This window comes from Sphaeramia orbicularis, chromosome 8 (assembly GCF_902148855.1).
Source record: "Sphaeramia orbicularis chromosome 8, fSphaOr1.1, whole genome shotgun sequence".
Taxonomy (NCBI): domain Eukaryota; kingdom Metazoa; phylum Chordata; class Actinopteri; order Kurtiformes; family Apogonidae; genus Sphaeramia; species Sphaeramia orbicularis.
Window position 1 is genome coordinate 13,735,968 of NC_043964.1, and position 26,948 is coordinate 13,762,915.

The window sequence follows — 26,948 nt, forward strand, 5'->3', positions numbered from 1 at the left end:
CCAAGCCATGAAAAAAAAATAAAAAAAACTTTTAAAATGTGCGTACGCAACAGTTCAAAGGGCATGCAATACACTTGCTGTAACTATAAAACATCAGATGACATTTAAAGTTTTAAAATGATCTGGAAAAAAAAAAACATTTTGACAGGTTCCTTTTACATTACTAAGAGTCAAAAACATTTTTAGTTTTATGTGTTGAATATCTCCCTTCCAGGCACTACAGTATGAATTATTTTATAACATATGGCCTCACATTTTTCATCTCAGTGAAAGCATAAATTCAACTTCTCCAGTCTCTTACTTCAGGGAAAAGTGACACAATGAACACCAGTATTGACTAAACTGTCCCGTAAAGAAGAAAACATATTGACCAAGTTGTTGTGGTGCACAGAAGCTCTCAAAATGGTTGTCAATCCTTTTTAAGGTCTAACTGTGTTGGATGACACCATAGACCTCAAATTTACTGAATCAGCACAAATGGCACACACCTTACAGAACCAAGACACACAATGTTTGTTTCAAATATTTATTTTCCAGTCCAGAAATGATATAACCACTTCTAACCTGAAATGTGTTTTACATTTATTAAGCCTTTAAAAACACAACATATCTTGGTATAAATGATATATACAGAATCCTTACAATGACAACAATAAGGCACTATAGACACATGAGCAGTTATTTGAAGAGTAGTGCTTCCTGCTGGCTCCAAAACAACATAAAACCAAGACTAAGGATTGACCTGCGAAGGTGTTAAGTAAATCCAAACAAAACCAACATTATCTGCAGCATCATTAGAGACATTTACTTTTCTGTCACGACAACCTTTATTTGCATGGTTAAAAGCTAATAAGACAATAGTGGTGTTGTGATACCTAAAATATATATTATTTATTACATAAATACAATAGTCTTAATGTAGCACATTTTATGTGTGCAATATTTACTCCCTTTTGTGGCTCCAGACTGTCCACTACTTGTCCAAGGGGAAAAGAACAATATGAAGACATCCTTAACACAAACTTCTGAAACTTGAAAATCGTATTTATAGAACATAGACTTATGTAATAAATTATTATCATAGATCATTGTTATGGTTATAGGATGAAAATTAAATTAATGATGATATGGCTGTGATTGTCTGAATATTTAAGAGACTCTGAAATTGTGTACCTGTGGTTTTTTCAATAGGAGCGCTGTCAACATCTCTGGTTCCACAAATTTCTACAAACCAAAAACATCTCCTGTATACCTCAGTAACTCTGCTGAGGTACTCATGATTTTTGCTTCTAGCATGAGCAAAGTGATAGTGCCATACATCTCTGCAAGTGCTATTAGAAGAATATGGAAAGCAAGGAAGAGCTGTGAACATATGTGTTCAAATGTGGAGTGGACTGCTATGAGTTAGAGCAGGTCAGCGTTAACTGAAAAAGGTAAACAGGTGAGGTAACTTCCTCCTAAATGTTACTGGTACTAACACTCAGTGTAAAGATGGCAGCAGCACTCATCTTCTTCCTCCTCCTCCTCTATGTCTTTCAGAAACTAATGCCTTATTAGGCTATGGAATGAGGCACACGGTTCTACCATGATGGTGCCTTAGATCCATGCAAGTTATTAACCACAACCCAAAATGATCCTGATGTTACATCAAAACCTAACAAAATATGGTTTAATGTCTCTTTGAACTTGGATGAGAATACCTCAGGCTGGATTTGTGAGCCATAATGAACGGTATGTTAGCACCATTCCTCTGCCTATTTGGGGCACCTCTCTTATGAAATCAAAGAACCTTATTTGGACCCTCCTCTGGATAAACCAGTGGTCCCGCCCACTGTGCTGCGGCTTCTTTATGATTGGTCCATTGGGAAGAAATGCATACAGCTCTTTTTTCGGCGCTCATCTCTTCTTGTGGCTAGAGTGTGTTATATCATTTGTTTAGGGTGATTGTGACATAAGATGTAGGGATGTAACCTTCATCCCCATTATTCCTACGAACGCGGGTCCAACCATCCCCTTTGTCCTCTTCTACAACAGCCAGGACCTCACCCTCCTGCATAGAGATGGTCCCTTCACTGGCCCCTGAAAGCACAGCCCAGATGATGACACACAGCACTGTGAAGCTAGGCCAATGCTGATGGACATCCTGCCTGATTTGGATGCTGGTTGCACCACATCATTCTAGTTTGGCTGGATTAAAAGTAGAGCTACTAGGCAAGGATCTGTCAGAAAATACATTTTTGACACAGGATATTTTGTCAGTAAATGGCATTAATTAATGTGTCATTTAAATATTGCAAAAAAAGTCATATGTGTCAGATCAAAAGAAAAGTTCGAATAACTATGAACAAAGTCTACAATTATGGACTTTTTGTATTTGCTTGTAATAGTCAACCAGCAAAGTTTCACTTACCGGAAAAAAAGCATTACTTCAAGCAAAGCAAACCACATATTAAGTAAATAGAGTATTTATTGTATGTCCTCAAGGAGCAGAGCTAAAATGTAGAAGCAGTTCCTCATTTCTCAACAAGATTATCTGTCATAAGCCTAAATTTAATAAATTTACCAGCGACATTATTCATCTTGCACAATATTAAAATTTCAGACAAAGCACCCTGATACATACCTGGGAAGTTGTACATAGCTGTGCAGCTCCCAATAGGAGCAGTTAATTCCTCATCTTCAAAGTCGTCATCAAATTCAGCGTAGATGGCTTGGGAGGCATCAGGAGTGCTTTCATCAGAGTGAGCTCCATCAGGACTGGAGAGAAAAATACAGGAATCAGACAACATCTTCCTGTGTCGAATATAATGCCTGTTTGTGGAATTTGGTGGTACCTGTGTACATCATGGGCTCCGTTGTTGTTGAATGTGTGAGATTTATAGCGCGGTGTATCCCGACCTCCAGCCTCAGTGAGCCAAGTCTAATTAAGTGAAGAGAAAAGAAAAAAGAGCAATACAATGCTTTTTATGAGATGGAGCATTTAAAATAAGTGTGCAGTTACTTCCAAACCCCATAAAAATCAAAGTGATTTTTAAAAATTCATTTGAACCTTTAAACTAAAATAATCACTAAGAAAAAGATTTTCACTGAGCAGTTTAATTGTGCTTCGTAAATAAATATGGCTTTAATAAAGAGTTTGACACCTGCAACAAACTTAATAAAAGTTACAAGTGAGACTGTTATGAAAGATTACACGTTTAGCAGGTTAGGGGATCATGAATGAGCATAAATGGAGCACACGCCAATAGCATACTCTCTGATCTAATATTCTATAATGTTTTCAGTCTTATTCGTCTCTGTCCTTACTTTTTTGAACATAGTATGAGCATCGAAATCAAACAAACAATTACGGTGGTCAGTGAAAACCATTTTTTTGTAATTTTGTCATCTAAATAAAATTTACATATTTTAGTTCCTCTTGCATTAAAGGGGATGTGTTACATTTTCTGGAGAGGATATTTGTATTTTGGTATCACATGTCAACCACCATACTGTACAATGGGAAAAAATGGGAAATTAAACTTTTAACCTGCATTATCTTGAGACATTCCTTAAATAACAAATATTGAAGATTAAAGAACCATTAACAATTTAATTACCGCATTGTGCTTAAAAAAACAGGCACCATTATTAGATTAAAATATCGTATTCTAAGTGACAAGGAATCTGTGTAAATTCAGAATCCCCCTGTAATATGCTAAGAATTGCAGCTTCAGCTTGTAGTAGCAGCAGTCAAAGGAACTACTGAAGGCATAGTGACAATATAATAATAGGTTTAGATGAACAACATCACTCAGGATTACCTCATACTTGTTGAGCTCTGCCCTGAGTCGCTCTATATTCTGGGATGTCTGGCTGATTTGGGACGCCAGACTGGCAGGGTCTCCCATTTGAGGATTTTTTTCATAAACATCTTTCATCTTCCCCAGGGCCTCACTGAGAAGAGGAGAGGGAGAGAGATAGAGGAACAAGGGAGAAAGAAGGAAAGTGACTTTCAGTAGAAATCAGTTCCCTGCAGAGCTTAGAGCTGTGTAAACAACCCAAACACTCACAAAGACACTGCACAAGTACACAAACTGATATGCACTGCATTAATATTACATCTGCACTGCCACCTGAGAGGATCTAATAGAGATGGTTATTAATACGCTGGAGGAAAACAAACACACACACCTCTGATCTACTTCCTTTTGCAGCTCTTTGAATATTTCTTCTAGTTTCTGTTGTAACCTCTTCCTGCGCTGTTCTGGAGGAAGATGGCCAAAGTCCTCTGTTACCGTAGGCTGCAAGAGTTCACAGGAAGGGAGGGTTAAGACTGACCTTCGTTTGACAGCGAAGTGGCAGTTTCATAACAGTAACCACAGTGAGAGAAACAGGCACCTATAGAGCCACAACACACCTGCAGTTTGAGTTCAGCTCAATGGTCAATGTTAAACAAAACAAACATTAGTTTCATAGATGTCTTTTATAGATTTGTTGGCTTCAACTTAACGTAAAACAACTGATACACAGCAGTGAGTGAGCTGAACCCAAAACCACCACCCATGCACCAACAAATACAATAAAGCAGTTTTCTTACTTTCTGGTTCAGTAAACAAAGTCTTGAAACAAAAAGGTGACCCAAGAAAGTGCAAAAAAGAGTATGACCATTTCAAATGTGGATACTGAATTTCTCATTTTCTTTTTGTGCTACAAAGCTCTCTTCCCTTAAACCACCACTAGATGGCCACCTCTTCAACACAAACTTGCTTTGTCACATTAACACTGTTGGATGCTGCATGTTGAGGGTCTTCAGCCAAAAATTCTGAAAACTGGAGATTTGTGTTTGAGAAAAATCTAAAGACATCAGCTGTTGTAATAAAGAGGCGGCCATTTAAGGTCATCACCCAAATGAGTTCCCCACACCAGCTCTGATGTCCATATTACCATCATCCTCTCTGGAGTAAACTTCTGAGGGAGAAAAAAACAGTATGTGTGTAGAAAATCTCACAATATCCTTACATGATTCTTGCTTTCAGCCTTAAAAAGTTCTTACTTACTTGTTTATTACAAATACAAACAGAAGCAGTGGGAGAGACATGGTCAATAATTCTATATACTGAAGTTTTAAAATGCTACTTGTTTTATTCATCTGAGGAAGTCACTCATTCTTGCAGAATCACGAAGACAGGAAAATGTACAAGCCCCGACTGGTAGAGGTGTCCAGCGTGTGAACCATCTCGTTTGGTGACTCACCGATCTCCTAAGAGTCCGGAACGAGGAGATTCTGGGTTTGACTGTCTTATTGATCTCCTTCAAACAGTACGACAGCGTATCCCGGCCAAACTTGGGGGAAGGGGGTCCGTTAGCGGGCGAGGGGGCAGGGGGTGTAGAGAAAGGTGGGAGTGTAGCGGGAGAGAGCTGGGGTGGAACGAGACCAAAGTACCGGCACCCGAGCATGAGGTATGCAGACATAGGGTGGCGTGTTGGGGAAAAGAGGGGCGGAAGGATAGAAAGAGGGAGGATGGGGAGGACAAAAAGAAAACAAGATGACAAGGGAAAGAAAAAGACACCGTCAACACCTTAAAGCACACCACAAAGCCAGGAGGACAACACTGCAGCAAAACCAGAGAGCACAAAAGCAGTACACACACCTGGATCTTTGGGTTTCATCTGAAAAACCCAAAGCACAAAAACACAGCAAGCACCCAACCACAGCACCCACACCAGTACCACAGCAGCCCAACACCTGCAGTCAAACTCAAGCCAGGTTGAAGGGTGGAGTGAGCCTCAGTGAGGAACTGGGACAGGCCAGACCAGACTAAACCAAATTATTATTTTTAACAACATGGCTTTTATTATTTCAATACATTTAGTGATCATATTTCATTTCTATTCATTTCAGAATAGGGCTCTTTCACATTTCAAACAAATTGCATCCTCTTTTAAGTAAAATTGCGTATGAAAAGTTAAAATGCATTATTGAAACTGTTCAGAAACTTTTTTTTAGTGTTGACCAACTAGTCTTAATTAGAGTTGTAATACATAGATGATTTTATCAGCAACAAGTAAGTACCCCATAAAAGTGCTTCCAAATTCTTTTCTGCCTTGCTCCAATGGGATAGTTTGTAATAATTATTCTTTTCTTTATTTCATTAGCGCTCCTGCACTTATTAAACTGTGTAAAAACATCTACTGAGCATCTAAAGCTCCTGTGTACCTCTGGTGATAATGTTTGTTAAAATGTATTTATAACAGAATAGCATACTCACTCAAATTATCACAATTAGACTCGTGTTATAAAAGGGGAAAATCCATTTTATGGCCAATCATTAGGAATCTGTTAATTCTAATGTCTACAGTTCTTACACTGCCCACAAACCTATATATATCCTCACACTCTGACCTACATAGATAAATTAAGAATCCATACTTCAGTGGAGTTGTTACACATTCCCTGCTTAATTACTACAGTGGAATTGTGCAAACAGACTTTCTGGGGCTTGACTAGTGTTCAGTACGACCTCTCAGAAAGAGGTAAACTTAAAAATAAGCCTGGGGTAAAAACTGTATTCTACCAGAAAATAGTTAAAGTGTTAGCCATATGTGAAAAGAAAGGGGTGGGGTCCATTAGCCAAACTGACTGATGCCTTCTAGTCTTCTAGTACTCAATGTCTAAAACAGCCCCTTAACAAAGTCTCTTGTGTAAATACTAAGAGCTGGAAGTACCGCACTACTATTATGTGAACATCTACTGGGAATATGCTACTTTACACAGAGTTATGGGGATATAAGTAAAGGAGAGCAGTTAAGAATGGGAGTGTTTAGGGGCCAGGCATAAACCAAAAGCTCACTCAAGCCAATATTTTCAGCCTCCTATTCAGACTGCTACAGCCCTAATTGGGAGAGCATGACTGATGACACAGTGCGGTGTGCCACACACATACACAGGACAGGAAAAGTGCACAGGAGAGCACAGCCAATACAACATGCAGAAAGAAGAGAGGCATTGAACAAGCAAACACTGCAGGGAAGAAGCAAGAGTGGATCATTTAGTGTTGGGGGGGGCATTATAGCTGGTTAGTGATAAGCCACTCATATCACCAATTTATTTTGAACCAACTGACACCTCAGCACGAGCACTTCTTTGAGATAAGAGCCACGACTTCCAGTGGAGTGAAGGCCGCTTGACCCAAATAGATATTTAAAGGCAGAAACAAAAACAGCAAAGTTAAACTCTACAGCATCTGTGTTTGGACCTGGTCCAGTTTTTCTGACCTGCCAAACCTGGTGTCATCCTGATTTGTTGCTACAAAGATTTTATTGTGATGCAGGACATAATGCTACGTTCTGGGCAGTATAATGGAAGCAGTGTGTTTCTGGATGCCTGTAGAGGAAAATTCAATGTTGTTTAGGCCCTGTGCTGATGAAAGCACAAGCACAGCAGAATGCTGACTGCTGGTTGACCTACTGGAAACCACGTTGCAGATAGAGAGGGAGGGGTGCTGTGGGGGGGGTCAAGGTTTATTCATACACAGCCAGGGGACAGAGACATGCAAAGGACCTCTTCCAGAAGTGTTGGGATTCGTGTAAGTTTTTGGATGATAAAATGAGAGGTTCATGCATTTCAAGCATTATTATGTTGAGCTGTGGAGAGGAGTGTGCGTTTATGTTGTGCATGTGTAGGCACAACCACAGGTCCATCCTGAGTGCTCTCTGTAGATGGGGATTTCCTGACTTCACCAACTCACAGTGTGGTTGAAACACTGCCATGCAAAGAGCCACACACTCTTCTGACTGACTGCCTACCTGTAGAGCTTAAATTCTCTGAAGTAAGTCATTGGTGGAGAAGGTTGATAAATACATTCAACTATTTCCACATGGCAAAATGTGGGTTACTATTTTTAGGTTATGTTAGCCCCTGGTGTTAATGTGGAATGTCCTACCTTACTCCTTTTGCTGAATAGCCAAAAGTTTTTGCTCCTGTTCTTTCCCAGCAGATCCATTGGGCCTTTAGGAGTACTCAGACTACTGTCAGATGAGGCTCTGTTGATGCCTTGACTGTAGTCTTCAAACTCCAAATCTCCAGGACGGTCAAAGCCTGACTTGTTCTGTTCTATTACAACCATGGAGTCCTGCACGGATAGGAATGATCAAGATTTAAAGATATGTGTTTGTGCAGTCAAAATAAGTGGTCTGCGTGAAGCCATGTTAAATGTTTAAAATCAATTCAGCATTTTGGTGTCCAACTCACATTCCTCTCATTAACATTAGTGCCCGCTTTAGTAACGCCTTCCAGGCACTTGCCAATGATGGGCATCACATGCTTCTCTGTGTCTGAGAACAAGATGTAGCCTTGCGCTAACTTCCGTACCCGCTTCTCATCAAGATCCTGCAATTTCTGGAGAACACACAACAACAATTTCTCAAATGGGACGTTACATATTACTTTGCCTATAACAGAATGCATATTAACGTCAAGATCTTCATATGTAAACCAATGGTATAAAATATATCTCAGTGAAGAGTAAGCATTCACTTACATTGAAAATGAGTGGCATATCAATATAATAGAACTGGTTCTGTTCCTTGTTGTATTTTTGGAGTTGAGCAGCATAGTCGTTCTTACACTCTTCAGCAACATGTGCTCTCATATGGGCCTGCTGTTTGGCCTACAACCACACACAAATAAAACATATTAACTGGGTGTCCATTTCACTCAACTTGTCAGTGTGTTCAATGCAATAGTCTTCATAATGCAGAATTTTCCCTCTCATTACTTTTTCGACATCCGCTTTTGTGGCATTGATGTCTTGATCAGTCTTTTCTGCATACTGTGCTGCACGCTCTGCTTCTCGCCATTCCCTCTCAAAGCGCTTTTTACTCTGGTGAGCACAAATAAAAGAAAGACAGTGAGAAGAGTAAGACCATGTAGAGTAACTACATGAGGCCATTACATAAATCAAATATGAAGAAGTTCTCTAGTTCTATAAAGCAGTCTTTCAAAAAAAAGAGACAGATGAGGCTTATTTCTTAAGAACTGTCAAATCTGAAACCAGGTTTTGATTATACAGGAATAAAAGAGGTAAGTGTTTTATTCTGTATTTCTATCTGTACTGCAAAAATCTAAATCTTACCAAGCGTATTTTTATAATTTCTAGTCAAAATATCTCACACTTAAAATAAGACATAATCACCTAAAGAGTAACTTTTCAGTGAGATATAAGAACTTATTTGTTCCATTGGCAGATTTTTTTTTACTTGAATTAAGCAAAAATATGCCAATGGAACAAGTGAAAATTATATTGGTAAGATTTCTTGAAATAAGATTTTCAAGATCTATTGTCTAAAATAAGTTCTTATATCTCACTGAAAAGTTACTCTTTATGTGATTATGTCTTATTTTAAGTGTGATGAGATATTTTGACTAGAAATGAGAAAAATACACTTGGTAAGATTTAGATTTTTGCAGTGTGTTGTTACTGTAAGAGAATGTAGCCACTTAATACTTATACAATTTCTGTGAGTTTAGCGAACAGTTAACATATCATTTAAATCAGTCTTCTCCTGAATACAATATTAGACTTACGCTGTCAAGCTGTTTGTAGGTGCTCTCCAAACTCTGCTGGGCTTTCTTGGCCTCTATCAGATACTGCAGACATTCATAAAAATAGACACAGTGAGAGGAGGGGAAAAGGGTCAGATGACAGGGAGAGACTCAGCTATGTGTAGGGGTAGACATAGAATAAACAATGACCACCAAAAGCCACACAACATAACAGACAAGAAAACAAATACCAATGTGTCTGTTTGAGACATCTCGTCTGCAGAGAGAGCCTGTATACGGCTGCAGTGTTCTGCAATCCAATGGGACAATGCCAAAACATTCATCATAGAGAAAACACACCACTGCTTAGACCATGCTTCTCCCAGGAGACAGAAAGCAAAGTTCCCTTCCTGCCACAACATTTAGATCTTCACATCTTCACTCCTACTTAAACTCTCCTTGTGTCCTCCTCTAACCCTTCACACCTCCTCTCAGCAATGTGGGTTGTATACATAAATTCAAGCCCAATATATAGTAGACTGTTAGTGAATATGCATCTGAATTTACATAAATACTAGTGCAGTAGTTATTTCTTTTATAGGCATCCACACTAGATGCTTTGGAAACATGTGCTGCTTTAATAAAACTGCAAAGTCTCTTCTGGACAAAACTCTCAAGTCAAATGTGAGATGTTACTTTTTAAAACATGCCAAATATAACTTAACTACTGCACTGGTGGCTGCAGATTTATCAAGCTCACCATCTTCCGTTCCTGCTTGATGTCTTGCAGGTACTTGGTGAGATCGATGCAAATGTTCATCATCATGTTTTCAGCAATTAGCTCCCTCTGCCCTGCGTAGTCATTCATCTCATTCAAGATGTCCAAGAAGGATTGGTAGCTGGACAATCTACCATTAAAGAGGAGGAGAAAGGAAAGGGTGGTGTTTAAAGGACATAGTGATGGGGCCACTGATAAGATGATACATAGCCAGGCTCAAAGAGAAAACAACAGTGGACCATGCCGTGATAAGAAGCTCATGACTTCCTTATTCCTGCTTCCTTTTTGGGAAACAGCACCATGGATAAGACTAATGGCAAAACAACAGCTATAAACACAGTTTTGTGGTTATTATGCTTCAGAAATGAGTAACCAACACGGCTTTACAGGTGCATGTTTTCTTGAAAACAAGAATAAAATAATCAAATTTATCAAAACCTTTCAATCATGTGTCTCAATCATGTGTCTCTTTTGATGTCTTTTCCACAAATTCCACAGTGGCTCACCTGCATTCTGGTTCATCTTTGCTGCTGCGTTTGATGTTATATTTTTTTGAAAGGTTCCTGTAGAGGATGGAAGTGCATTAAATGATAAGGTACAGAAATAATTATTAGTAATCAGCAAGCACAGCTACAAATGTACAAGGCTGGTAAACAAAAATGTAGACATCTGCTGTGTAGGAAGCATAGACTGTGGCAGGAAAGCATCATCTGTCAGTCAGAATAAAGACATGCTGCTGGGACCCACTCTATACTCTAACACTGTTTCCACTTTTATTTTTCATTTATGTAAGTATGCTAATGCATGCAAATTTTAATTCTCTCAGAGAAACAGGAAGCTACACTGTCATTTACTTATAAATGTAAGATACATATACTTTATTTTACCCAATCATGACTTTTTTTTTACAGTTCAGATTACCTGTGGATATATTTAGTTAATTCACTTTTAACATAAGCACAATGTAAACACATTACAGAATATATTAAATAAAATAACCTATGATGTGATATTTTGTGTCTCATTGCTATTATTCATTTCCTGCATTTTATTAGATATTAGATGATATTGACTTTATACATGACTATCAGCCTTGGGCCACCAGCTCTCTAAATAATCTGCATCTGACATAAAAAAACAAACAAAAAAAAACATATCGGTTGAGCATGAGAGAAAAATAAAAGGTGCTACAAAAACTCATTACAATAATCCTTTGTTTTACAATAAGATTAGAAGCAAAACTCTACTACAAGTATTAAAATAGCTTCACTTGTCCTGTTCTTCCTCCTTTCACTCTCCTTCTGACCACATCCTGTCTATCATGTGCCAGTCTGCTCCCACTTCCTCTCCTCTCCAGCACAGCTCAGCACTCAAACAGATGTGGGCCTGCCGGCTGGGAGACAACTGGGAGAGGGAGCACCATGGATAAAGAGAGAAGGAGGGAGAGCAAGCAAGCACACTGCAGCTGGAGAATGAGGCCAGTGTTTCCGAGACAAGTTAGATTCTGTCCCAAAGTGGTCATAAGACCCCGCAAACATTTCATAAACAGTCTTTTAACATGCACCCATATAAACACAAGCAAACATACACACACACACACACACACCAACACAGGCACCACACTCACACACAAGCGTCTGAGGCAGCTTGTACAGGAGAACAACGACAGGAACCGGGCCTACCTCAATTGTTTAGCATAGTTTTGCTCGATCTCTGTTCTCTCCTTCACAAATTTCACATACTTCTCCACAAGCTCCAGGCCAGACTGTGTGTGCTTTTCAATGATGTCATATTGGTCCTGGGGAAGGAAGCATATCAGACAAATAAGGAAAATATCAAAAGCCAACACACAGTAGGATACAGAGCATGTGTTCAAATTTATAATAACTGTGGTGTTGGTCAAATTGAGGTCATTGCAAGGAATCCTGAATCAAGATATCCCAAGAAGGCTCTACACATGTAAAATCTTGCTGATGGCCTGTAAACCTAGCTTTAAAAAAATCATGAGACACCCTGTGGAGACAGTTAAAGGACACAGGGTCACTGCAGCAGTCACAGTTTTCATACAGGAAGAAGGAGGTGCTCTGATACATATTTTGCTGTACAGTGTAAAATAAATTGCGGCTCTCTTAAGCAACAAAACATATAACAATGAATTTCATCTCATCAATTTTAGAGGGCTTCATTTTGTACGTTATTCAACTGTTTCATGTTTACGTTCTGGTCGTCACAGGACAATCAAATGTGCTGATTCTGATTTTTTATATTGTACAGTATAAAAGAAATACTTTCTTCCTCTTTTGTTCCTTATTAGGTAAAGAACTTTATGACACATTCAAGCTCAAACAAGTCTTTTAGTGTGAGCAGTGATCTGAGCCAATCTCCTCTGCACTGTAAACTTTTCCTTCAAACTCTCTTTCTGTATTGAGAAGGGATCATTGTCAAAAGGGGGATTCCTGACAAGTTGGGCCATGTTCTTGCCTCCCCTTCCTGCCCTTAAGGTAAAACAAAAGGGACAAATGAATGAGACAATATGCAGTCTAATTACAGAACACATTTAAGGGTTAAAACAGAGGCCTGCAATCTATCACTGCAATAACAGCAGAAAGGCCAGTGTTTGGGGTTTAATTAACCTCCGTTAATTGCACAACAGAAGTAATGATAGTCAATACAGCCAACTTACAACGGCAGATTTCCTAATTTCCTAAGGTGCTAACAACAGATTTTCTTCTTAGACTTGGAAAGTAACTGACCTCAATTTCACTTGCAAGTAGAAATGGTGGAGAAGGATAATACTGAAATACTAGCTCCATTTTATTCTGGCAATTTGGCAACATGTAGTCTATGTTAAGATATCCTATCAATATTTGATTTATAAATGATTTATAGCAGTATATGTTACGCGCCCAAGGTATATTGATCAAAGTAGTCCTGAAATCTCTCCACTTTAACAAAAGGTGAAATTATCCATGTTGTCGTGAAAAAAATGATTAGACCATCAAAAGTCATCAAAAACAATGGTTATGCAATCAAGTACTGTATGTGTCATGTGACTAAAACAGACAGAAAAGAAAACATGGAATGCCTAAAAGCACTGTTTTTGGCAGTACAATGCCATAACTATTGATGTAAGAACTGAAGTGATTTTGGTTATTATTAAGAAAACCATGGAAAATGGCTAGATATCGGCTCTTAGATTAAACTTTTATGAGCTATTTTTGTTGTTATCATTATACATGTCCAAACAAATGTACCTTTAGTTGTACCAGGCATTAAAAAGAACAAGAAATTGAAGAAAACAAGGGTGGAGTAGTAATTTTTTTGGCAACTGTATATTCAAACTTATATATTTCCACTCCCAATAAAATGTTTTAGTTCTAGTCTCAATAACACAAAAAAACAAATATATGCATAAATGCAGTAATCAAAATGCAAGTAAAAATACAACTGGGGAGGCAAAAGCAGCAATAATTGTGCAAACATAAAGAGGAGCAGTTGACAATGTGCAATGCTTATTGGTCAAGACTTGACATGGTGTTGTGGTCAAACTTTTACAGTCTTGTTTACAACCTAGTAATTTGGAACATAAATTGTGACGGTAATGTGAACAAGGAGTACATCGATAAAAAGTTTCTTGTTTATTTCCAGAGTTTAAGATTTATGATCACATTTTGAAATTGCAAAGATTACTAGGAGGACGAGGTTGACCAGTTAATGAATTAATAATTTAAACGAACACTATAAGATGGTGATGTTTGTAAATTATGAGCATGATAAGGTTATTGGTTATAATAAGACATTATTAATGCATTCCACTCTGCCAGAAGCATGTCATCTTTATTTTGCTAGAGAACAAGCAATCAAGTTAAGTTTCTGCAAAAACAGACTTCATTTTTTTTTTTTTTTTTTTTTTGCAAGTGTGTTTTATTGACTGATTAATCTACAATCCACTTTTAACAGTGCCAAATTACCATCCCATCAGCCTTTTAAAATCCACCATTGATCAGCCTCTACAAAGACGGCTGAAAGATGTGGTCTCCCTTATAGATTATAGACTGCATGAGTAAGACGTTTCTGTAACTCACTGTGAAATGGCTATGACAGCAGAAATGGGAAGTTATTCTCAGTTCTTACTCTGATGCAGGCATTTTGCATAGAAACGTCTGTTATTTGCATATTCAGTTTCTGAGCTCCACATCAGTCTGTGGCAGTTTGTGAAATAAAGGCCAACTACTGTGAGGACTGCTTTGACTGATTCTCATTCAATATTTATACTTCCTTATACACTCCAGCTTTGTGGTGCATACCTGTACATAAATATATTATCACCTTTGTAATAAGATAAAAGACTGTATCAAATCTGCCCATCAACATTTGGATGGCTGTCAGTTGTATTTATTAGACAAAGCTTGCATTCCTGATAACAAAAAAATGTCAACTTATAGTTTTAACAAATACATTTTTGGAGTATCAGTCAGTGTAATGTTAGTCACATATTTCATCAGAGGATATTACTTACACTGACTCATTTCAGTGTCATATGTAGCAGTGTAGTAATCCTGGAAAAGAAAGATCACTTCATGAACTATATATGCTCTTTTATATTTGGCAAGAATTTTCATTTGATTCTGCTTTTGAGTACATAATTATGGTCTTGTCAAGCAGCAATTGCTGTCATATTACTGCTGCTTGTTATAATCTGCCCCAGCTGTGTCTACAGTACATAGACTGGGAATGAACTGATTTTCATAATTTATGTGGCGTTTTGAATATGAAATTCTACTAACGATGACTGTTAACCTTTTGTTTTGTTTGTTTACTTAAAAGGTTTGTTTTAAGAGCAACCTGTCTGGTTTACAGTAAAGCTATAGAATGTATTAAGTGTGATTATTATCATTATTATTACTGCCTAACAATTTAAATTTTACCATTGTAGGTTGGCTCTGGCAATTACATAGCTTGCCAGCCAGGGAAGCCATACAACTACGTTTTGTGACAGGTTTACACTAGGTGCTGTAACAAAGAGAATAATGATTTCAGTCTTAAAAACTCATATAGACAAAGCAAGAATCTTGAGAGTCTGCATGACGATACCATCACGTATTTCCAGTAATACCAGAGACAAACTGGCACAGTCAAATCCACATAACTACAAAAGGAGTCACCCTGAAAGTCACCAGTCCACAAGGCTTGGATGGATATTTCAACCCTGAGTCACCTTGTCTTCAAGAAAATTAGGGCCCTGGCCTGACCAGACCTACCACACTGAAGTTCTCATGACTGGCCTCATAGCACTCACTATCGCAGCTAATACCTACACTGCTCTTCCACACTGCAAACTTGTACCTTAAAATAGCCTTTGGATTAACAACAATCAGGGGACAGATGCCATAGAGCTGACTTGACCCATGGGAGGACTCTCCGGTCAAACATTAAAAGAACAAAGAGCGCTTGCAGGGCTTTGTCTCGTATGAAAAGAAAGACTGCACAGCGAGAAACCTATTGTACTGAATGAAAAAATTTTATTTTGATTTCACAATGACCAAAGTCAGACTATTACATGCAGAGTTCTAATAAACCGTTAAACAGCCTCTTGCAACGAACAGAGATGACTTCTGTATGGAGAGAGAGAGCCTAATAATGATACTGGGGTACTGATGTTTCTCTGACTTGATCAAAGTAGGGCAAAACTAATTAGGCTATTGCACCAGCACGTATGATGGAAAAGGGACAGGGGAAGAGGCCTAGGGGGAGACAGTAATGAGGTCACAACCTCCCAATCATCATCTTTGCATTGCTCCATTTTACATACGGTGTTTGACAGAGAATGTGCATGTATGCTGGTGGATGTGTGGGCTTATCATTCTGCTTCACTGGCACATATACTGTACCACACATCAAGTTAACATGGCAGGGAAAGTGTCAGCAAAAACTGGTTGCACCCACACCTTTCATTTTGTCACCTGTAACACTTTGACTCTTAACAAACACCTAGTCATCTGAAATTACCATGTGGAGATAATTTTAGTTACTACACTAAAAACTAAAAAGCAAAATAACTGACTCACACACTTATTTAATTCCTTATTACTATACCAAACAGCCATATTACAGAGATATAGTTTAAAACTTTAAACTATCTAGGAATCAGTGTGCCACTTGTTACCAGGTGGGCATCAGTGATGGGGCTTGTTGTCAAGGCAAATGACAGCATCTGATTTCATCTCTATGGATGCAAGGTGTGCCAGACTGTAAACATTGAACCACCCCACTGGGTCCAACCCACCTTAGCACACTTTGAACACCCTTATGTAAACACCCTGCAACACACCATGGCAAGTGAATTGTTTTAACTTGACAAAAACCTTGCATGCATTATAAGTGTTGAATGTATAAAGTAGCTAAACTAAATGATGAGAAACAAAAAATAATATGAAACACTAAAACAACTGAAAGCTGATATCAAATACAGCATATTTACATGGATATATGTGGAGTAAAATTGTGGAACAAATTGTGTGCGGAGATAAAACAAATATCAAACATTATTCAGTTAAAAAAAAAAAAAAAAAAAGATATAAAAAAAAATGATTCTTGAGAGGTACAGTATTTAATAATGACAATGAGGCTTGTTTGTTTATGGATGGTGTTGTACTGATAAATATACTGTAATTATTGAAGAAAATGGTTGAATTGTTGAGTCTGTTTGTATGACTGTACTGCTATGATCATATTGTTGGGTGTAATTCAGTTACTGCATTATGTAATTGTTGTGATTTGATGCTAAAATTAGGAAAATAGTATTATTTGATTCTTGTATCAAGTTAGTGATAAAGGTGTAAAAGCACTGAGGGATAGGATTAAATAAGTTTATACTTCTTCCTACTCCTTTTCGACCATGCAAAATTCAGACTTGTATGTGCTTGAAGATAGATTCTGTCCATTTAAATGTTTTATTTTTTTTTTTTAATTTTTTTTTCTTTGCATGTTCGAAATAAATCAATCAATCAAATCAATATATGCTGAAATACTGTTGAATAGAATCTGCACAATATTAGCTCCATGCTCCTGAATGCACCGTTTTGCAAACATCCACAGCCTGCTCCGGTCTCTCCGTTTCTTCAGACATGTAGGTTAGTCCTCTCAGCCTGGAGGTTTAGAGTTACCGACTGTCTACGAGAACCAACAATCTGCGTAAAGTGCACCCTGCTTTTATGTATTCTCATCAAACCGAGCCAAATGATGGACTCACCCAAAGCTCTGAGCCCCAGTCCATGTTCAGCTTGTCGGCCAAGCTGCCCGACTATCTCGAATACAAAGAACTTCTCCAAAGTTATCCCAAAAGCTCGGAGGACGGCCCTGACAAGTAATCCCGAGGTGATAAATCACTACAACTAGTGCGCACTGCGGGTTCCAGGCCTTTAACTAATAATGCGAATCATCTTCATAATTAGCTCATTAACTTGGGTTGGCAGTCGTTAGTCTAGTTTGTCCAAATATTTTTCATAGCGAAGGAAAGAGGGATAAACTAGGTTTCATATCCGCGTCACTCCCAAATCCTAAGTCTTAAAGGGGCAGCGCACTGAGCCGCACACGACTCTGGACAACTGTGTTATCCCACTGACTGTCTGCCTGCCTTCTCACTTCAGTATGCTTTAACCCAGTCTGTCCTTTTGGTGCAGCAACTGAGCTACAAAAGCTTTCCCCTAAAATTCAGCCAGGGATCAATTACATTCAGCAACATTCATCATATATTCCCAAAAGCTCCAAACTCCTGACTTGGAATAGTGCATTCCAAATATAGATGTCTGAAAATAACACTCACTGACTGCTGAAGTTAATTAGAGATACCACACACACACACACACACACACACACACACACACACACACACACACACACACACACACACACACACACACACACACACACACACACACAAGAAGATTAGATTATTTTACAGAAAGTTGCACTCATCATCTCATCCTTGCACCTTCATACACTCTCTTGCACTTTTCATCTTGTATATTGTACATATTCACATTTCCTTATTCTTATCCTACTGCTGTAGTCATATTCATATGTTCATATTTACTGTATATATTATATTGATACTGTTATATTCACATTATATTAATATGCAGATCCATTCTACATTGTGGTTAGACACAATCTGCATTTCGTCGCCTTGTACCTGTGACATGCAATGACAATAAAGTTGAATCTTATCTAATCTAATCTAATCTAATCTAATCTAATCTAATATAATATAATATAATATAAAAAGTGTTTCCAAATCAAAGTCAGTAATTGAAACCACATCTTTTTATTGAAGGTATATAATTTATCAATTATGTTAATTAAGGCTTGTACATTTTAATCAAATAAACATTAGACAAATGTCTCGTCATAACAAATAAATGAAAAAAAAAATGAAAGGGATACTTGGATACAATAACTCAACACAATAGCTACATGTTCTGTTGACATTTAAGGAAATTATATATATATATATATATATATATATATATATATATATATATATATATATATATATATATATAAATGCATACAAAAGGTATTTAAAAGTCTGGATCTGATAGTATAAAAAAATAAAATTAAAAAAAAAAACATATGAAAGTTTAAAATGAGGATACATTATTTACACACTATTGCTTCCATGAAAAATCATGACGTCTCTGATTAAGAATGATTACTTTTTCAATACTGAGGCTGCTTGATTTGCTTGTTTAGCCAGAAATAAGTGTCTTAAACACGCACCCCGTTGGACCGTGTACTCAGTGGCAAACTATTTGGCACCATATTATATTCTCCATGTTTTCTCTTGCGTCTCAACAAAACAGCGATGAGGATGACGAATAATAAAACGATAACCAAAATTAGCAACACCAATATTAAATTCTGGGGAATTGTGGAGGTTTCACCTGCAAAACAGACAAGATAAATCATCATCAATTTAAGATACTTTCCAAAACCATATTTTAACCCATTTATGTCAACTTAAACATAAATGTCTCCTTTACTTCATATATTTTTGTACAGATATAATATTATTACCTTTCATAATCAGTGTGACATTTCTTGACATACTCCCAACTTTATTCGTGGCACCACAGATGTAAACACCAGCATTGGTAGACGTGGCTCCTGTGACACTGATACTGATACTCTGCTGCCCTCTAGTGGTGTGCACATTTACCGCAGGGGGATGATACCACTGGACTAGAGGGGAAGGGTTTCCCTCAGCAAAGCAGTTCAGAGTTATATTTTCACCTGAGATCATCTCCCTGCTGTAATTTCTCTCCTGGAACTCAGGTGCATCTATGAGAAGAAAAAATAAGGTTAGAAATTTAAACACCACATGGAATATATTTAAAATAAAAAATCCCAATATTTACAAGAACAAAGCATTTCATTGATTTGTGTTCATTTTGTTACATAAAAACTCACACAAAACATCAAGGTATAGAGTGTGGCTGTCTTTTCCATATTTGTTGGTTGCTACAATTGAGTATTCTCCACTATCCTGTCTTCTCCAGATCTGTGGGGATTCCATCATCTGCTTTCCATCTTTAAACCAGACAGTGTCGGGTTCAGGTATTCCCTCTGGTTGACACTTAGAATAGAAATTGCCATTTTCTTCAACTTCATAGCGGTCATTACAGGAAAATGAAGGACCATCTGTGAATATTGCATTGAATTACTTTTCAGAAGAAAGATAACATCAATAATAATAATGGATTAGATTTCTATAGTACTTTTCAAGGCACCCAAAACACTTACATTATTCATTCGCTCTCACATTCACACTCTGGTGGTGGTAAACTACATTTGTAGCTACAGTTGCCCTGGGGCCAAACAGCCCCTCGGACCACCTCCAAACATTCACATGCATGCATACACCACTGTGAGCGACACTGTAGGGAACGTGAGTGAAGTGTCTTGCCCAAGGACACAATGGCACATAACTGGGACAGAGCGGGATTCAAACCTCCAACTCTTTGGTTATTGGACGACCCACTCTACCTTCTGAGCCATGGCTGCCCCAGTAATCATAACAACAATAATAATAATAATACAGCACAAATCTTCCAATCTTGAGGCAACTGGAATAATAGAAATAAGCTGGACATAATAAAACTGGGTGAACCTCCAGATGAACAGGACCAGGTTTGACGTACTCACATTCAACTGTCACATCAACAGACGTGCTGCTCTTCCCGACGTGGTTTTCAGCCTCAGCTCTGTACTTTCCTGACTGATTTCTTGTGAGGGGCACAAAGGGATTGATCGGTGTTTCATGATAATACCACTGGACAACAGTTGGGGGGTTCGCATCAGCTTGGCATGGCACCATGTTCATAATGAACTCATACTCCTTACCAGCATAGGGTGGGCAAGATGAAAACAACGGCTTATCTACAAAAAATAGCAGAAATGTCAGAATGGGAAACGTCAGGGCTATGTTTGGCAGGTTGAAAGAACAAGACAGGAAACTCACAGTGCACAACAGCGATGTAAGGTTCTGAGGTTGCAGCAGGGACAGGCTGTGGTCCATTCTCTCCTAGATGAAGCTCAGCCACACATGTGAAATTTGCTCCATTGTCATCCTTCTTGGGGATGATTGTCAAAATAGCACTGATGTTGTTGTTGTGTGGGTCCACATGGGTGTCGCTGACCATATCTTGCACATATTCATCGTTTCTATACCATTTCACTTTGACCTTGTCAGCAGGGACCACATCACTGATGTCACATTTCAGATGATATTCCTTACCCTCCACCATTGGGCCATTATCCAAGATTGACACCTTGTCTGGAGTCTCTTTAAATAAAACAACAACAAATGAACAACTGGCAAGGGATAGAAATCTAATCTATGTGTGAAATATGCTCCATTGTCATCCTTTCCAGAGGTAACTCTAAAGATAGGCCATGCTGGTAAGGTGGACTGATGTAACTATTCAGAAAATTATTAGTTTGTCATTAATGTAATTTCTTTCTAATTTTTAATTTTTTATGCATTAATTATCATATAATCATTTTGCAGGATACCTCAAGATGATCTTTATAAAACACTGTATGCTGTATTCACGTACTTACTATAAACAGTGATATTCAGTGTCTTGTCACACTGGTCATTATTTTTCAGTGTAATAAAGCACAATGGTTGCAAATCCCAGACTTCCAGCTTTTTAACTGCCCAGTGGACTGTAGGAGCAGTTGTCAATCCTACACCTCCAAATGTAGCCTCCCAGCCCATTCCCGCAGCATCTGAAACTGATGTACTGCAGTTTGCTGAAGCTGGATCTCCATATCTCACCACAATTTCAGCAGGTGTTATTGTAACTGGGCCTGCCAATTAGGAGAAAAAGTTGGGCAGTTATCTGGTGCAGAGATTAACATAAATATACAGTAATTACTACATATTCCATACGGATGCTTCTATGACACTGTGTTCATTTTGGGTCCTGGCACTTTGCAAGGTTTTTAGACCGAATAATAAAAGGTAAATGCAGACATATTTCCCCCCATGATGTAGCTAATGATGACCTCAGATAAATGCAAAAAAAATTATACTCTTGCTCTGAGCCATCCCTAAATTAATGAATTTTTAATCAAATATTGTGGCCAAAAATAGGAACAAAATTGGGACAGGAAAAGCTACCTAGGTGTCAGTGCATTTTATCTGGACTACATGGCTTGAAATGGTCTTAATATAGCACTGTAAGTAAAGACACTGTGTTAAATTTGATGATCCTAGTGGTTTTTCTAATCCAGACATGTAGGTTTTTCACAAATCTCAGTCTCATTCCAGGTTTTGTATGTAACCCATTGTGTCCATTGGCGTTACATGCAGTACCTGCCCAGTTAAACACTTATAAATTGTGAATGATTTTGCAACAATGGTCATTTTTGTGGAAACACTCTGCCTCACATAATTAATTCACTTGAGAGAATAAAGAGATATTTTTTTTTAAAAATAGTAGCACCTAAGTTTCATGATCATTTTGACCGTGTGACATGCAGATCTTTGTATTAAATATAATGTCAAATAATATAAAAATGTGTTTTTTCTGAAAAATAGTTTCTCTTTTATCTCAGAGAGTATTTATTTTTAAAATAGACCCAAAGTGCTTCCAAACTTGCTTCGTAACATTAGTCTACATCTAGTTTGAATGTTTAGCGCCCATGTCCTGTTTTTAGGGACCAGTTTCATAGAAGCACCCATACATAAAGGACATGTTCTGTGTCTTTTTTCATACAAATGCCTCTAATGCAGTCATGACTACAATAACACCAAAAGAAAAAGACTCACAGTCCACAACAGCGATGTAAGGCTCTGAGACTTCAGATGGGACAGGCTGTGGTCCATTCCCTCCAAGATGCAGTTCAGCCACACATGTGAAGTGTGCTCCATTGTCATCTTTCCCAGGAGTCATTTTCAAAATAGAGGATACATTCTTTGGGGTTACACTGGTGTCAATGAACATTTCTGTATGTACAGTTTCATTGTTTCTGTACCACTTCACTTTGAGACTGTTGACAGGGGCCACATTAATGATGTTGCATATCAGCTGGAATTCTCTGCCCTGAACCATTGGACCAGATATGTTCAAGGTAGAGACTGATACAATGTCTGGAGTCTCTGAAAGACAAAAGAGAGAACACTGAATATTTAACCATAGTGAGGGAAAGTCATCAGCCTGCTCTTGTTGTCATGTCTATAATCTCTGTACAATCTGCCATTTAACATAAATTAGTCATGATTGGGTCATTCTATAGCAGAGTTTTTCAACCTTGGGGTTGGGACCCCATGTGGGGTTGCCTGGAAGTCAAATGGGGTCGCCTGAAATTTCTAGTAATTAACTAAAAATAAATAAATAAATAAAAATGATAATATATAGTGAGTTGAGAGAGACAATCACAATACATAAAAGGCATGACAAACTGTGAAGCTGAGACTGAAGCACTGTGGTACTGTTTATCTATCAAATGTTCATTGTGGCCAGTTTAAGATGCTGCAGTTCTTTCATAATTCATAGTTTGAGTTATTGTTTCTTCAGTATTAATGTGCAGCCTTGTAAATACAAGCAGGACTGACTGTACATATCCTGACCAAGGAAAATAAAATTCTCACTTTGTGCAGTAATCTACACCTGGCTTTTCTACCTCCGTCCATAATGATATACATTATATAGACTAAATATAATCTAAAATTACCATTTATTTTCAAGATAGTATAGAAGACTATTACATGGTCAAAAATAAATTCAATTTAACAAAAAAATGTCTCCATTATGAATGTCTGGGGTCACCAGAAATTTGTGATGTTAAAATGGGGTCACAAGCTAAAAAAGGTTGAAAACTACTGTTTTATAGAATCACTACCTGCACTTCTATTTACTTTTACTTTCACTTTCACTTTACTTTTATTTTTACTTACTATAAACAGTGATGTTTGGGATCGTTTCACATTGGCTGTTGTCTTTCAGTGTGGCGAAGCATGCAGGATTCATATTCCAGTATTCCAGTTTATCAACTGTCCAGGTCACATCAGAAACATTTTCTGTCTCTACGTCCTCCCAGCCAATTCCTATTACATCGGGAGATGTTGTGCTGCAGTTGACTGAAACTGGATCTCCATATCTCACCACAATTTCAGGAGGTGTTATTGTAAGTGGACAATCTGTCATTCAAAACAAAATGTTGAAGAGTTGCTTGGTGTCCAAAGATGAATGAATATATAATATTGATGCATACTTCATGTTTAAGCTAACATAAAGGACACAGTTGTGTATACCTTTTGGGACAAATGCCTGTGGGTTGGTCATCACATCAGGGGCTGGTGTTGTTTTGGTTTCAGCCACAACAATAATATAGAATTGTTTTTCAATACTTCTGAGATTATTGGTTGCTGTGCAGAAATAGCTTGTGCTTTCATTTACTTGAATGAGATTTAGATATTCTGTGTCATTTGAAAGAGTCACATCATTTTTGGTCCATTTATACTGAGGTTTGGGGTTGCCCTCAGCCTCACAGTTCAGTAAGATGTCACTGTTTTTATTCACACTGATGATGTCGGTAACATTGTTAATCTTAAACTCAGGAGGATCTGAGGAGGCAAATATGGAATTTTCAGTTAGTCAAATATTTGCAGATTTAACATGACTTCAAGCAAAATCTAATCTGACACTGGAAATTTAAAAAAATAAAAAAAAATAAATAAATAAAAAAAATGCAGTGTAATATTGAAACAAGACTGAGCATACTCACAGTGCACAGATAATGTGTAATTATCATTTGACATGACAGGAGGTTGTGGTCCATCTGGCCCTAGGTTCAGCTGAGCCACACATGTAAACTCAGCTCCATCGTCTTCTCTACTGATGTTGAGTGGCAGAATTGAAGACTCAGACTCTGGGGTTTTAGTTGTGTTGGTGAAATAATCTCTCTTGATGATTTGATCGTTTCTGTACCACGTCACAGTGAGGTTTTGAACTGGAGCAACATTGACGATGTCACACTGCAGCTCATACTGCTCCCCCTCTACAGGGTCATTGCCACTTACAGGATACACAATAACGTGGTCTGGTTTCTCTATCACAACAAAATGACAGATATTATTGATTTACCCACCTCTTTCTTATTTTTTGATTTATTCAAAATGATACTTACTGTACAAAGTTATGTCAAGGTCTTTGCTGCATTCATCGGTTTCACTCAGCATGATTCTGCACTGGGCTTCTGTGTTCCACTCCGGCTTTGGCAATGACAAAACTCTGTAACTTCTGTATTCCTCATCGTAGGTTAGATTTCCAACTTTCCAGTATATCCCATCATGTTCTGCACTTATGTAGGTGCAATTGACAAGGATAGGCTCGTCATATTCTTGTATAATAAAAGGAGGATCCAGGGTGAGACGGTTAAACGCAGGAGGACATTCACTGCCTGAATCTGTTGAAACACAAATAGTATTGGTTTTATTTGACTCTGTGGAAATCAGATTGACAGTGTATGTCACTTGAGTTTTAAATCATGCAATGCTGATTTCTAGTTTTTTGTAAGATAACATCACTGAGATGTAATCTATGTACATTATTATTCCAACACTCAAAGACAAAATAACTGCGTATGGAGCTGTTAATTTCAAACGTAACAAAATATATAATACTGCCAAAAGCAATAATAAATATTCTAAAAATGTCTTGTGAATGAAATTAAAAAGTATGATTATTTAATAAAAAACACTGAATGAGAAGGCCAGAGATAGAAAATTAAAGCAGTTTATTCACAATTATCAAAATCTAAAAAAAAAAAAAAAAAAAAAAAAAAAAAAAAAAAAAAAAAAAAAAAAAGAGTGTATTGTGTTTTGTTTAAATATTTAGTGAAAGTATTGCAGATTTTTTTTTATGGTCCAAACTTGCTGTTAAGAACAGTGCAGAGACATAATTTTTGTGCAAACACACCCTATGCTCTAATGCTCGTTCACTCTCATAAACAGTGGAAAGCTTTAACCGCAAAATGTGTGACACCTACCTTTGCCTCTTAAAGTTTTTTTTTTTTTTCTTTTTTCGTTTGAACAGTATATAGCGCACAGGGTATAATAGGGCACATGTTTTTTTATTCACTATTTGTCAGATCTAAAAAAACAAAAACAAAAACAAAAAAACGTGTTTTTTTAATTTAAAAACTGTAATAAGGTTCCTGCCATAAACTTGTAGAGCTATATTTATTACAACACTTCAGCTCTAGGCCTTCAATCTGGAAATGGTTGAAAATGAGAGGCCATCTTAAACAGGGAGTGGCTGTGAGTCTGCCTTCACATGTGCAATAGGAAAGGATCAATCATCAATCAATTTATTTCATTATGAAACACGTTTAAAAATCATACAGTGAGTAATAAATATAAAATACTGCACATAATAAAACCATAAATGCTTTGCATATTTTCAAGAAATTAATCAGGAAATGCAAAATAATCACATTCAGTTATGAAATCTGTTAAAAGGATGGCACAATTTTCATGTTCCTTCCCTCAGATGGCCACAGTTGTACAGATCCTCGGAATTAATACTGTTATTAATTTCTATATTACTGCGCTATGGTTTACAGATTTAGATTTCCATTATCTAATTGTAATTTTCAGTGCATTTGTGTAGTAACCTCAGAAAGTAACACATGGAGCTACTGAAACTGTAAGTAAGCAGATGTTATACCAGCATTGTAATGCCTTTTGGCCCATAAACCTGGAAAAATTTTCAGACCTACATAAAGGGACGGCAAACAAGCATTACCACTTACCAGAAAATAAAAGCATGAGCCTGAGAAGGCCCAACATCCTGACTGACAGCATGCTGAATCACCATGGAGGCAGGAGGAGGATGGAAGGGATCAGGCGGATCAGCAGGTTCAGAGGATGTTAAACAGTGAATCCTTGCTGATGATGATGGTGATGACCTGCTGCTGTCAGTTACATGAAGTTTTCGGAGATAAGTTTGAGTACAAAAGAAAAGTCTACGCCCTGAGTGAACAGGAAACCCATGAAACGGAAGTATGACACCACAGCCACTGTAAGCTGGAACAAGTACGCATACATCCTCCCATATTTTGCGCAACATG

The 26,948-nt window shown here is 37.6% G+C and overlaps 2 protein-coding genes across 4 annotated transcripts; both read right to left on the reverse strand.

The window, feature by feature from the left end:
* Positions 1 to 512: 512 nt before the first annotated feature.
* On the reverse strand, positions 513 to 17,869 carry trip10a (thyroid hormone receptor interactor 10a). Of its 3 annotated transcripts, none has more exons than XM_030140908.1 (15): positions 17,557 to 17,869; positions 11,987 to 12,102; positions 10,811 to 10,867; positions 10,287 to 10,434; positions 9,569 to 9,631; positions 8,760 to 8,864; positions 8,523 to 8,651; positions 8,234 to 8,380; positions 7,926 to 8,114; positions 4,927 to 4,950; positions 4,174 to 4,283; positions 3,804 to 3,936; positions 2,835 to 2,920; positions 2,624 to 2,757; positions 513 to 2,079 (listed from the first exon to the last, which is right to left on the reverse strand). In XM_030140908.1, the coding sequence occupies exons 1-15, from the start codon at positions 17,578 to 17,580 to the stop codon at positions 1,928 to 1,930; spliced, it is 1,617 nt and encodes a 538-aa protein (XP_029996768.1). In that variant the 5' UTR covers positions 17,581 to 17,869; the 3' UTR covers positions 513 to 1,927. The 3 variants fall into 3 exon arrangements, with proteins under 3 accessions (XP_029996768.1, XP_029996766.1, XP_029996769.1); XM_030140906.1 differs by lacking the exon at positions 4,927 to 4,950 and adding an exon at positions 5,236 to 5,400; XM_030140909.1 differs by lacking the exon at positions 4,927 to 4,950.
* A 1,006-nt stretch (positions 17,870 to 18,875) lies between these two features.
* LOC115424934 (hemicentin-1) lies at positions 18,876 to 26,834 on the reverse strand. The gene is made up of 12 exons (XM_030142340.1): positions 26,631 to 26,834; positions 25,005 to 25,283; positions 24,603 to 24,926; positions 24,130 to 24,441; positions 23,773 to 24,015; positions 22,645 to 22,974; positions 21,429 to 21,680; positions 20,827 to 21,150; positions 20,511 to 20,744; positions 19,776 to 20,006; positions 19,383 to 19,646; positions 18,876 to 19,249 (listed from the first exon to the last, which is right to left on the reverse strand). The coding sequence occupies exons 1-12, from the start codon at positions 26,680 to 26,682 to the stop codon at positions 19,074 to 19,076; spliced, it is 3,021 nt and encodes a 1,006-aa protein (XP_029998200.1). The 5' UTR covers positions 26,683 to 26,834; the 3' UTR covers positions 18,876 to 19,073.
* Positions 26,835 to 26,948: the final 114 nt, after the last annotated feature.

Coding starts and splice junctions, on each gene's coding strand:
- trip10a (XM_030140906.1), bottom strand. CDS start 17,580: ATGGACTGGGGCTCAGAGCTTTGG. Junction 12,103..17,556: donor ACTGGGGCTCAGAGCTTTGG/GTGAGTCCATCA, acceptor TTCCTTCCCCAG/GACCAATATGACATCATTGA. Junction 10,435..10,810: donor AAAGATGAACCAGAATGCAG/GTGAGCCACTGT, acceptor CTTTAATGGTAG/ATTGTCCAGCTACCAATCCT.
- LOC115424934 (XM_030142340.1), bottom strand. CDS start 26,682: ATGCTGTCAGTCAGGATGTTGGGCCTTCTCAGGCTCATGCTTTTATTT. Junction 25,284..26,630: donor GCTCATGCTTTTATTTTCTG/GTAAGTGGTAAT, acceptor GTGTTTCAACAG/ATTCAGGCAGTGAATGTCCT. Junction 24,016..24,129: donor ACAGGCATTTGTCCCAAAAG/GTATACACAACT, acceptor TTTGAATGACAG/ATTGTCCACTTACAATAACA.